The sequence below is a fragment of the Sander lucioperca genome, chromosome 1 (assembly GCF_008315115.2).
Source record: "Sander lucioperca isolate FBNREF2018 chromosome 1, SLUC_FBN_1.2, whole genome shotgun sequence".
Lineage (NCBI taxonomy): Eukaryota > Metazoa > Chordata > Actinopteri > Perciformes > Percidae > Sander > Sander lucioperca.
Window position 1 is genome coordinate 16944132 of NC_050173.1, and position 13660 is coordinate 16957791.

At 40.2% G+C, this 13660-nt stretch overlaps 1 protein-coding gene across 2 annotated transcripts in view; it reads right to left on the reverse strand.

Annotated features, from left to right (window-relative positions):
• Positions 1-9395: 9395 nt before the first annotated feature.
• The window catches only part of LOC116046309 (matrix metalloproteinase-16), an 89570-nt gene continuing 85305 nt past the window's right edge, over positions 9396-13660 (reverse strand). The window contains exon 11 of one of the 2 annotated variants that reach the window (XM_031294624.2): positions 9396-11131. In XM_031294624.2, the coding sequence (XP_031150484.1) occupies positions 10797-11131 (335 nt within the window). In that variant the 3' untranslated portion in view covers positions 9396-10796. The remainder of the gene's footprint in view (positions 11132-13660) is intronic. The other variant, XM_031294625.2, reaches the window with a different exon arrangement.

Consider the following 13660-nt stretch of genomic DNA (forward strand, 5'->3'; position numbering starts at 1 on the left):
TAAATGGTTACAATAGTTAGTAATTGTCACTGAATTACAGTTCTCACACACAACATATACACTAGTAATAATAGTAATTTATTTTTTAAAAACAATGGGTCCTTGATTTCAGACAGAAGTAGACAAAAGCAGGCTTCCCATTTCTACCCGGCAACCATCGATTTTGTAGCTAGCAGATTCTAGCAGCTGTAGCAAGCTTGTGAACATTAGCCCCAGGAATTTGACTTCTTAACAAAACCTGTAATCCCACAAAAAAAGTAGTAAAATGCCTTGACCTAGACAGTAAAACTGGGTTAGGTTAGCTAGTTAGCTGGACATGCTAATGTTTGCAGCTTATGTTAGAGCAGACAAGAACATTGTATAATCCGTTACTTACAATTTTGTCTTGTTTTATTTTGAAAAAAAACAAAAAAACCTTGATACTCTTTATTCACGGATCTGGAAGCCCATTGCACAGCGCTTTACCCTGACAGGCTTCCTATGCCTAGGTATGGTTGCTAAACTACGATTGGACAATAGCTGTTTGGGATTTAGTAAACGGTCAATTAGCAGTGTAATATTCCTGCCATTGGAAAACATATACAGAAGCCATTATGAGATACAACCTTTTGCGTTAAAAAAATTGAAAGTTTGTGTTTTTTAAAATGTTTTTACTTTACTTATAGTTTGGGCTTGTGTAGTACATTCAAAACACAAAATGCATTGTGGGTCAGATAAGGTCAGTATAGTCAAAGTCAAGTCTGGTTCTTCTGAGCCCTTGCAAAGTTGGTATTTTGGACAGTGTTATCCAACAGCAACAATAAGTAAAGTATCTCTTGCCTTGAGCTCAGTTTCAGGGTCGTATGTGTGATGCCCTTCTCTGTGAATGTAGGTTGCATAGCTGCAAAGGCCACCTGAGACCACTGTTAGAAATAAGACTAAAAACAAGGAACCTCCTGGGGCTGGGTTTCTCAATACCACCCCTACGAAACATGAACTTGTGACCCGTGCAGCAGGAGAAGGAAGAAAAAATAGGCCCAGCAGGGCTTGTACAATAGATGTGTGAGGCTGCTGACGACATTAGTCAGCTGAGTGTGAGCTTTGTGACTCCATTACATATAACTACTGGATTGTGTCCCTTCATTAAGAGTATAGTACTTTTCCCCCCTTGATCTAAATCACTGTATTAAAGAGTCAGTTCAATATATATATAAAAAAAACAAACTTTAACTGTATCTATCTAGCCAAGAACATTCTTTTTACATTAACACTTGAAATGATGAAGGCACCACATAAATGCAATGAAGGTGAAAGGAGTTTTCTTTAAGGAACATTTAATAATTAAATTGTGTCTTTAAGTTGATTTAAAAGTGCAAGGCAAGAGATTTGTATACAAAATACATTTCAAAGATTTTTTTTATTTTTACAAAATACACCTATCACATCTCATCTCATGTTGTAAAAAGTGAGATTTCCATTTCTTTTTTGATTATAAAGCAGGTTGAGATGGTGTATAAATACTGTAAACGTATTAAAACTCTCAGTTCACAGAGCACACAGCAAAGATTGCTTCTCGGAGCGATCTGCACACTGTTTACCTTTTCCTGCTACACCGGGACTTCAGCGCGAGACAACAGCTAGCGTTCTCTAACGCTATCAGTGTGCAAACCACAGACATCATTTGGCCTGTTTCCATGTAGTTACATAGTCACTGATATGGTCATAACCACTACAGTGTTCAATTACCTATTTTTGAGGGGGAATAAACTTCAAGTTTTCGTCGCGAAATGTCCTCTGGAGGACATAGCCAGACCACCGGGCACTCACTGGATTGTTTTTGGCAGCGGGAGGCGATGAAGGCGGGGAGAAATCAGAAGCAAGGATCCCGGTCGGGCCTGCTAGCACAGCTAAGGGAACTACCACACAGATTGACAATGCCAAGCCTCCTACTCAACAACACCAGATCAATCACACACAAAATGGATGAGCTACAAATACACACGGAACTGTTGTGTGATGATTATCACAGAATAAGCCTGGCTGAACACACTTATCACAGATGGCAGCTAGCAGCTAACAGCTAGCAGCTAGCAGGGCGAGCTAGCTACCGGCAGGATAGAGACAGTGTAGGTGAATTTAAACAATGTCTGAGTTGAAAACGCATCTTGTTGTCACGTAAGTGCACTGTTCATGTTGCACAGACATTTTAATTGCATTTTGTGTCTGTTAAGAAGCACAAAGGCACTCTGAAACTTGCCCCGACAACTGCCGTTTTAGCTAAGCAGAAGCTCGTAGATGTAGCTGCAGCTACTCCAAGTTGACCGCACCCATTCAGCTCGTCATCGCATATTTATAGCGATCAAGATTAACGTAAAAATTGGCCGGAATTCTCCTTTAAAGAGACAGGCGCTAAAACGGAGCGTTTTAGACAACAAAATACAGGCATATTCAGACAGACAGTATGATAAAGATTATGTTTTTTGAACATTAAAGCATGCAAACATGTTCTAGTAGAAACCCAAAATACAAGTATGGACCAGAAAATTTCTAATAATAATAATTAGTCAAATAAATTATTGTTACTTTGTTATTAGTTGTAGAGGTGTTGGTAGTAAACATTACCTTGCAGAATGTTAATAATTATAGGCTGAGCACTTTTGTAAGCAAAATCATTATCAGTATTTACTGGAGCAGATGTTTCCAGACTCTTAGCATGAGTAATGTACATATTGAAATATTCAGCTCCAAGCTCAGCAGCCTGATTTTAGGTTGTGCCATATTGTGCCCTCAGTACCATTAAACCAAATGCTTACTAGGAGGGATAGCAAATGGACGCTACAGGGAGCAAGAAGAAAACAATTTCTTTACTTCATTTAGGTCTGTTCTGTATTAAAACCTCTTTTCCTCTGTGTCTTAGTCCATCAGCCCCATACCACTGAAGTTAATGATGTGAACATAGCACACATAAACAGCAGTGCCGGAGACAGCTGGAGACTCAGTCAAAACATGGTGGGAAACCTAAACAAAATGTCAGCAATTAGACAAAAAAAAAAAGAAACTTATACTGTTACAACAGCACAGAAATACTTTCAACAAAAGCATAATGTCTCATTTGAGTGTCTGGAATGTACAATATGCCCTGGGTATGTTTTCATATGCATGTAGGTGTTTTTCCAAGTAGATTTCAGGGAGAAGGTGCCTGGCCGAAAAACCATTTGGAACCAATGATGAGAATAATAGAAACTGGAAACAGATTAGGAGCCCATCTGGTCCGAGAAGCTTGTTCAAAGCCAGCAGACACAGAAATGGGTATTTCTTTGTAGATACATAGCCCAGTGTATTGCAGCAGAGAGGTGTCATTGATTTGTACCTTCAGTATCATTCTACATGGTGCTGTGTTAGAAACTTAAGCATTTCATCTTCCATCTGAATTCTCCTGTCCTTACAGAGGTGGTTTATTGCTGTGGATATATGAAGATGGTCTATTCTGTGGTATGAGGAGAAAGGCTCTCTGCATCTGAATGGACCTGAGGGAGATTGGAAGACGGCTTTCATCTGTAACACTCATAGTGACAGTAACTATTCTATTTCTCTACAAAAAAAGGAATAATAAATCATGGCATGGCTCCGTTCACCTCTTTGAAGGAATGATAAAGGATCCCTGAATAGATGTGGGAGGAATGACATGAAAGGCTGACATATGATCAAGCTGTGAATACAAAAAATTGGAAAGTAAAGTTAACACAAAAAAGAAATACATTTTAGGTATGGCTCTTCTTAATATTCAAATAGAAAAGTTTAAGAAAAGTGTATCAAAAAACATCTGTAACTTTTTCCATGTCAAACCGTCATGTCAGGACCGAGTGAGCTTCGCTGTATTCCTGCAGGGAATGGTGGCGGGTCACGACAGTGCACGCATGAACATGGGCATGAACAAGACAAGGATGCATGGTAACATCTTTTCAAATGTATTTATTGATCGACAGAGCGGAGCTTCCAAAGGCAGACTACAACAGAAGAATGATGCAGAGACATTCAGTGGAAAAATGGTTTAAAAATAACTGACATTTGTTTGAAATGGGTGTCATCAAAATGCCTTCCCAAGCATGATTACATGACCAGACAGGCCAGCTGACCGTTCGCTAGGCCCTGTCCCCCATAGTTGCTGTGCCTGTCAAGCTTTCTGTTCTCGCATAGGACATACGCAGTTTCTAAAGATAACGGTGTCAGGTTTTCCACTTAAAATTCATAGTTATTTAAAACAAACAACAACCTTGATTTCAGATAGAAGTAAACAAAAGCAGGCTTCTCATTTCTGGCAAGTGACTGTCCATTTTGTCGGCTGAAATAAATAACAACTTTTGCTAGTAGATTTGATGAGCTAGCTAGCTAAATAAGCTAATGGCAGCTCTGTAAAATGGTTGTAAAAGCAGTTTTTAATGTTTGCAGTTGACTTGTTTTAAAGACATGGAAATATAGAGAAACAGCATTGTTCTTGTATTGCAGTGCACAGCTAGTTAGTCCTAGTATAATATGAAACAAATGTTAGATTAGAATAATTTCATTCTAACACAATGCTCTTTAGCTGGTTAGCCAACAGGGGCGATTCTAGGATCAGACCTTTAGGGGGGCTCAGCCCCTAATGAGAATGTGACACGGATACAGTGCCTTGCAAAAGTGTTAACCCTCCCTGCTAAATCAGTAATTTCACTGGATAACAATGAATATATGTATTTATTATTACAACAGTATAAGATAAATTCAAAATATTGAACATGTGAAAAAACTACTAAAGTCCCTTTATGCACTACCAGAATCAAATGAAATGATAATGAGGTATAAACAATAAATGAATAGAAAATAAAACTTTCCTTGACGGGATTACAGGTGCATAGCATTGACGACAGCGACACAGGCTATTAAACCTGTTTCTTTGAACCTGTAATTGTTTGCCCTCTGTTACTAACAGACAAGTTCGCAAACTCTAACTTGAAGCACTAAAATTGATTAAATAATAATTTGTTTTTTATTATTTTAGGGCGGCTGAGATGAAATTTAGTGGGGCTTGAGCCCCCCTAAAAAGGGTCTAAAATCGCCACTGTTAGCCAACATTATTGAGCAAGACAGATTTATGCATTCACTTTTAATATTACAAGAGGCTTTGAGGAATTGGGACTAGCCGATGTGTTTGGTGAACGTATTGCAATTTCAGAAAACAAGCTTGGCTTAGAGCAGCACAGAGCTGCTAATCTTAGCCTAACTTCCGCTGCGGCTTCCAAGGAGAGAAAATTTCGTGAATGGGAATTTCTTTCATTTTTTTATTTACGTAACTTAGTTAGTTAAGGATATGCTACTTGCTCTTGTAATGCTCAATTACCACTGTTGGCTAATTGGCTGGACATGCTAATGTTTGTAGCTTATGTTAGCACAGACATGGTTCACTCCTTACAGTTTTGCTCTTGTGATTTTGTTTTTGAAAAGGCAAAATAAAAAAACTGCATGCCTGGTTACAGTTGCTAAGACTGGACAGTCGGGGGAAGGGTTTAGCGAACAGTCAACTTTGACAATGTGTGAGCTGAAAATGAGGTACTGAGATGTGACACACACATACAGTACACACATTAAATATCATCAAATGATCCAGCAAACACAGAATAGAAAGTAGCAAGAGGAGATGCAAACAATGTTATCTCTTAATATGGATGATCCACTGGTGAACAACCATTAATTCCTGTGTGTGTCTCCTTTACTGTATATGTTTTAACCTTTTTCATCTGGGCCGAAGCAAAAGCCCCTGTGGACCTTCAACAAGCTCCTTTCAGCTGCTTCACTGTGCCAGCACTAGGATATGGGGGCCATTAAGCAGTGCACTGTAAGGACCTTAGTTAAATGAAAATGTATTACTTTGGTTGCCGTTGTAAGTTTTGAGCCAATGACAGCAGGAGGAGGAGGAGGGCTGACAAAAATAGCACCGTAGAGCCCTGGCCAGTGTAGGTCAGTTTAGCACCAATATTTTAGCCTGGCAGTCACAAAAGAGGCTGCTGGGCACACACAGGGTTTGTCCAAGCTCCAGTTGTAAGTAAGGTTGCTTGCAAAACACACACATGCACACACAGTCCAGTAAGCATGCACAGATGTCAAGATGAAGAAAGAGATCACTTATTGTAAGCCAGACAGAGACCGAGACACAAATACACCGAGGCTGGGGTTTGTGGACCAACGTATTACTTCTTTAACACCCACACTGCACTCTGCTCAGAGCATGCTTGCTCTTGTACACCCCGATACACAAATAAGTAAAAGAAAGAGTGCCGACTGCTACAGGACTGGTACATACAGTACACAGAGAACATAAGGGAGAACACAAATAGACACATGGACACACTCAGTGTGTATTTACAGGGATGGCGAGAGAATAGACAATGAGTAGGAGCCTCGGGAAAAAGCACCGATCTAAACATAGCTGAGCATATAATGCCTTTGTCCAAAAGCAGAGAGGCAATTTCACCACTGAACAGTCCTGTGATGAAAACCGATTAAGTGTTATCCCTATGAGTGTAATTTCATCACACACACACACACACTCAGTGGCCGCAGTTAGTAAACTGGCTTGACCTCACCTCCTTTGTTGTAAGTAACTGAATGTTAAATGTGTCCCAGTAAAGCTCGAATGTTTTATATCTATGGCTAGAATAAACAGTAGCAGGCATAGACGACTCCTGTTTCACATTCAATCGGCAGTAAATGCCAGCGCTGCACCGTTGGGATCGTACATCTTAAGCACAGATTTGTATCATTCCACCCAAAAATATAGCAGAACACAATAGGACTGCTGAGCTCTCAGGCCCAGATCAACACATATACCGTTTTTTTGAGAATGAAATGCTATTTTTGTATTTTTCTTTCCTACTGCTGGCTGAGTTAGGAGTTCAGAGTTCACTGTAGTTTAAGCCAATATCCTTATGCACTGTAGGTTGGCCCTCCGTCTGCACTGTTTGCGCTACACTCAGCCAAGTTTCTAGTTGCTTACAGTCCAACTAAGATTACATATAGCGAAGTGTAAGGGCCACACCAGCATCTAACCAGATCCAAGTGGCATTTGCAGGTATGTTAACCTGGTATTTTTTTTGTGCTGCAGCTGAGAAGCGAATTAGCTTCTTTGCCTGCAAATTGACGTTAGCAGTGCATTTTCCCCTGGTGAATGTTTGTTTGGTGGCTCATTAAACATGCCAAGGTGCATAACGAGACTTGTTTATGTTTGTAATTCAGATAAGAAGGAGACTTTAGCAGGAAAGCTAACGTGGTGGTTGTAAAAGAAGCATCATTGTACTCATATTGCAGTGTAGAGCTAGTCAGTCCTAGTGTTTGAACTGTGATATGGAATGCTAGCAGCATGGCTCTAGGGATTGCAATGTTGGTCTGTTGGTTGGTCCACCACTTTCCAGAGGGTTAGGACTGAAATATCTCAACAATCATTGGATGGATTCCCATGAAATTTTGTCCAGCTATCCATTGCGCCCAGTCAATATATCTTGATAACTTTGGTGATCCCCTGACTTTAAAGGCTCTGGACACCCACACAGGTGTTTTCAGTTAATCTGGCTGATTATACCTCTTCCCAGGACTGTGTGGGTGTGTTTAGATGAATTGATTGACAGCTTCCTGTTAGCTTTGTTGCACCTGTTAGGGCAGGACAAACGGACACCTTGATCATTCTTGTTGTTAGATGAAGATTTGTGAGCTAATACATTCCCACCAAAGCTCTGGCCCACCTTCAACCTGAGCAGAGGTCTAATCAGACAGAATAACTGAAATCACCTGTGTGGGCGTTCAGAGGCTTTTACCCCGTTTACACGTACATGGTTATTTTGAAAAACGGAGCCGGTTTGTGCCCTTCGTTTACACGCAAACGGAGAATTCGCCTCTGAAAACAATTCTTTCTAAAAACTCCGGCCAGAGTGGAGATTTTGGAAAACTTTGTTTACACGTTTGCATGTAAACTGAGACAAACAGGAGAGGAAAAAGGTTTAGGCAGCCAAAGAAGTGAGAAAGAGAAGAAAGAGGAAGTGATTCGTTGCTGTTGTTGCTATTTTCGGGATTCTGATTGGCTAACGTGGGCTTGAGCTTCTCGTTACACTGCCACCTACAGGTTTGGCATGCTCTTGACGGCATTGACGGCATATATACATGGGTAGGCTACATGTAAACAAACACTTTTCTGAAAACTGACAGCTGGGCATGATGTTATTTTTGAAAACGGAGAGGTTGAAATGTCCGTTTATGAAAATAGCCGGCCACGTGTAAACGTAGCATTTAACTCTAGCGACATCATTAGGTAAGACTTCCCATCAATCTTAGCTGTACTTTGTTTAGTGCTAATAAGCATATGTTATCACGCTAACATGCTAAGCTAAGATGGTAAACATTACACCTACTAAACATCAGTATGTCAGCATTGTCATTGTGCGCATGTTGGCATGCTAATGTTTTTTCAAATTATTTTGTGGTGCCATGGATGTTTAATAAATACTAATGCATTTTCTTGTATCTTCCAGTAAATCATCATTAGATCAACTGGTTGGTACAAATGCGTGCTTGACATCGGGCGTTAAAGTTCCCTCTTCTTTCAAATTTTTTAACCAAACCGATACCCCACTGCTGCGCATCGTTTGAAGAGTTAGAGAAACACAAGCAAACAGTCAGCCAAATCAGATGTAGGGAACACATATGTACAGACAGCATGGACTCGCACTGAACACACATACTCTACACGCAAGTTAAAAGATGAGCAGAGAGTTCGAAGGCAAATCTTAATCATATATTGATCAATTTATTCATTCTGTCAGGACACGTTTCCCCATTGTCCCAAAGTCTTACACAAAGAAGTCATTGTGAGATGTCCAATTTGTTTTGACCAGAAAACAGGAAAGAAAGAAAAACCAGTATGTGGTCATGGAAACAGACACACATTCAAAGACTGCTCGCCATGACAGCGAGGACACTACACGTTTGCTAACGGTTGGTTCGTTTGCTGAAGCCAATTTGATTTTCCAATTACCCATCAGATTTCCCAAAGAGTTCCCAAATGTACTGTACCACTTGAATCTTTTAAAGGTTTTTCTTAGATTTAATTGTACCTGGAGGTAAGGGTAGGGGGAATTGGGGTACACTTGAAATGAACAAAAATAAATGCAAACAGTATTTTCAAGAGAAAACTTCCCCCTCTGCTTTTGAGGGGTTTCAAAGCCACGTTGAGCAGAACCGGTTGGATGTACAGTAAAGTCTTGCATGCACGTTGACACAGGCACTGATCTTGACTTGGTGTCTCACTTTGTGGGTCCTTAGTCAGGAGACAAGAGCATTCTGGGAACTGTGAGCTCTCTCAAACAAGGCAGTCAACAGGATTCTTTAAAAAAAAAAAAAAAAAAAAAGGTCTGTCCATTCACAAATAACCATACAGAATGACCATTTTGGATGCACACTTCTTTAAACTGAGGGGGATATGGGCCAAGGACAAAAACATCAAATCCAGTAACAAGCTCTCAAGCTCATAATTAGCCTGATTTCTGTCATATGGAAATGATAAAAGTAACAGTAACAAATATCTTATAACACAGAAAAATAGTGGCTTTACTCCAGAACCTTCCGAGATAGGAATTCTGACCCTTCCGATCTTTTTACGATACAATACATTACTCTCATTACAGGCTGACCCTAGTGTATATTCTGTCCAGAATGGCTCAGCAAGCCAGTGCTGAGAATTCTGGGTAACATAATAAAAACCATAAAATACCAATCACAAGAAGCTCTCAATTAGCTTCTTTTACAAACAAACAAACAAACAAAAACGGTATACAAATAAAAAAGAAAAAAACTCCAACAACAGCAAAACCAAGCACAAGTAGTATGATGTATATTTAAGGCGAGTTAAAATATTGCAGAATAATTTGGCCCCTGTGTCTCAAACAGACTGCCACAACAGTCAGAGCTCCCCGACTCTTAATTGCTTCAAAAGATCCAGAGAAAGGAAGGAAGGATGAACTGAAATGAGAGAGAGAGAGAGAGAGAGAAAAAAAAAAGAGATCCTCTTTGGAGAGAAATTGATTTTATTTGGTTTCGTTTGGTCTCTTCCTCAGGAGCGTTTTAAAGGGAATAGTGAGGACCCAAAAGAATTTAAATTAAAAAAAGGAAGAAAATACAGAAAAGGGATTGACGATTGGTAATGTGATTAACTCGCGTTTATCTGAGACTGTTAATCTTTTTAAGCGCAGTATGAAGCGGGCGGGCACCAAGATCAGAAAATATAAAACTGTTGTTTTTGTATCAACAACCTGATATGACAGATGACAATGCAGTGCCCTGTGGGAAGAGTGTGTCCCCGTGAAAGTCCTCCTTCTAAATAAGAGCAGTCTGACAAAGAAATAAAAGAGGAATGGGATAGGAAGTCAAGTTTCTGAGATACAAAGTGATGCCGACCTTCTTGTTTTTTTTTTTTTACTGGGACTGAATGTCATATCAGGCAAAGATCCCCCACAAACTGTCCCTCTGCTCCCCTGTTTGTTAAAAAGGCTGAGGGTTAGCGGAGTCAACTTTTAAGTCCTGGGGTCACCTTATGTGTGAGGGGCCGCCGACGGGCTGTCTGGTAGTTTCTGCGGGTCTAAACGAAGGTATCAGATCACCCAAAAGGAGGAGGCGTGGCTGTGTCTTTTCACTAAAAATGTCCAAAAGTCCACTGTCCTCCTCTGTGAAAGTGGGGGCTGTCATCCTATTTCTTACCTGTCTCATCCTCTCTTATCATGTCATCTCTCTCTGATCTTTCAGACCCATTCCTGCATGGAGCGTTTGCAGTACAGTATGTGGCGTGGCGTACCCTTCCTCTTGAACTGCACCACAGTGTAGACCAGCACCAGCAGGCACAGCGCGAGCACGCAGGGGATGACGATGGCGATGGCCTTCACCGTGTTCGCCTCGTTTTCCAGCTCGATCACCACGTCCGAGTTGCCGTCATCGGCTGGCGGCCGGCCGGGGTCGATGGGCGTCAGATCGCAACCCATGAAGTCCTTAAGGATGGAACGCGGGTAGCCCGGCTCCACACGGAGGAACTGGTTGCTGAACTTCCAGTACTCCTTGCCCTTGTAGAAGTAGGTGAAACCTGAGGGAAGGAAACAGAAATCTGTGAGAACATTGTTATCTGAAGGTAATTAACACCTGGCTGAAAAGCAGTGTTTCACCTCTGACCATACCCAACTGTGATGTCACGGTGTACTGACACAGCCTGGAGTACACTTCTAAATCCCTGCAGCCAGGTAGACCACAGGAAGTCAGCAAAAACACAGTGTTCACTCTGTTCGCTTCGGGAAACAACAACCAGAACCTCCGAGCTAGCAAGCTACACGATGACAATGGCAGGTTTTAAAGAATATACAAAGTTTCCCTGTGAAATGTAATAATTATACAATAGTACCTCAAAATTGTACTTGGGAACAGTACTTGAGTAAATGTACTTAATATTACATTCCACCACTGATCTTTGTGTTGGAGCCATTTTGATTTGTTTGGTTGCCAAAACACAACTCAATTATTTCTGATAAACAACTTCAAACATAGTAAAATCACTGTGTGCTTTAGGTTGCTCATACACTATGTCTGCCAAGCAGGGCAAAGTTTAGCTCATTTTTAATTCAGGGAGAGCATTTTTTTTCTAATTAAAGTAGGACTGCTCGATTTTGGGAAAAAAATCCTAATCACAATTATTTTGGTCAATAACACGATTAGGCTACTCATTGACTTTTGAAAAGATGTTGCAATTATTGAACTTAAAAAAAAAACCAGTTAAACAAATCATCAGTGAAAACACCTTGAACTGTGAAATTTCCCTTAAAGGGTAACTACCGTTTTTTCAACCTGGTCAACCAGCTTGTATTTACCTTCACAAAAGTGCTCGTTTTGCCACTGACAGGCTCAGATTGATATTCTAAGTGTCTGACAACATCATGGAAAGCATCCTTTGACCTTTAAAACCTCTTTGAGACCTTTCTGTTTAACCACAAACAGCTCTGAAGTCGCTAGCGCTAAACCCACCAGACTCCAATTTAAAAAACAATACTTTTAGCGTGTATAGAGCCAACATATTTTCACATGTAAATCGGTAAACTGTGTGTTTATTTCAACCAAAACTAGAGTTGGAATGGTTGGAAAAGTGGAAAGATGACCCAAAACGTCTTTTCATAGTTTTATTTTGTTTCTGTCGACTTTGAATGAAGTGTATTTTACGATGCTAAAATGACTGATAATTTACATGGAGTCTGGTGGGTTTCAGCAAACGCAATTTCGCAGATGTTTTTATGTTTAAAAGAAGGATCTTACTCTTTAACAGAAAGGTCGACCTCCTTAGAAATCCTTTCCATAATGTTGTCAGACACTTAGAATATTAATCTGAGCCCGTCAGTGGCAAAACGAGCACTTTTGTGAAGGTAAAAAAATTGCCCTATAAACTTCCATTGTAGCTTGTTTCGCCGCTGCTGACTGCAGCCATCTTGCTTAATACTGGACCAATGTCAAATTGTTGTTCCCATCAGTCACTTACACACAAAAACATAGGAAAATAAGGTCCAGGTTGAAAAACAACGGTAGTTACCGTTTAATACTTTTCCCCATTGAACTTTGTTTTTGTCATTCAGAACACGAGACAACACAAGAGTTTACTTGCAAAACGTAATGTGCAAAATAATCGTTTTCCCCAAATACTTTATTTTTTTTATTAATTGCACAGCTCTAAATTAAAGTATTGAACAAACTTTCCTGTCTAACAGTTCCCGTCAATCTTACCTTTACTAGAAAAAATGGAAATCAAAGTGACGATATTGTTCAGCTGAGATGTGTGTGACTGTCCCTTGGGACTAATTATATCTGGTCATAAGAGAGAAAACACACTCACCCAGGAGCCAAACCCCACAGCTAATATCACATAACAGCAACGCTGCTGTGGTGCTTTTCAAATCACAAGAGTGGCAGTTTTTTTTAAGGGGGATGTGGGGACAACTGTCACAATGTCACACAAATTCATAAGTCTACTTACGCAGTGAGTCACTGTTCATGTTTTGATTCCCTCCCCTTGAGTAAAAAAATCACTTCCCTCTATGTCGGGAGCAATGAAAATGGTGACAGAAGCTAAAAGATATTACACCCATTCCATTTTCACAGTGAATAAATTGTAATATAACAACATCAAGTTAAAAAAATGGGATTTGAGAGTCTTAATATGACAACTTTTTCTGTGCCTTATTGTGAAAATGCAGTGATGTGTGTATGAAAATGTTTTTATTTGGGTTGACACAATACATCGCTGCCTCCTGCAAGTTACTATCCTATACTACTACTATAAAATATATTCCGTGTAAAACTGAGCATGACAGCATGGCTGTTCTTTCAAGCTCTCCTCTTCCTCGCTGGCCCCATTAACACTTTGTTTCTGGCGATTTATTATTCATGCACACTGTTCTCGGGAAAAAATATGGGAGGAAATGCTCTAAATTTCCAGTCCAGATGGCGAGATGGCTATTGTAAAAGCCAGCGCTTCTTAAATGACTTGTTAGGTGAAGATGGTTCTGGTGAGGAAGCGAAGAAGCACAGGACGAAGCTTTAAAAGATTCATGTTGAGAGGAGAGGACATGCTACGCAA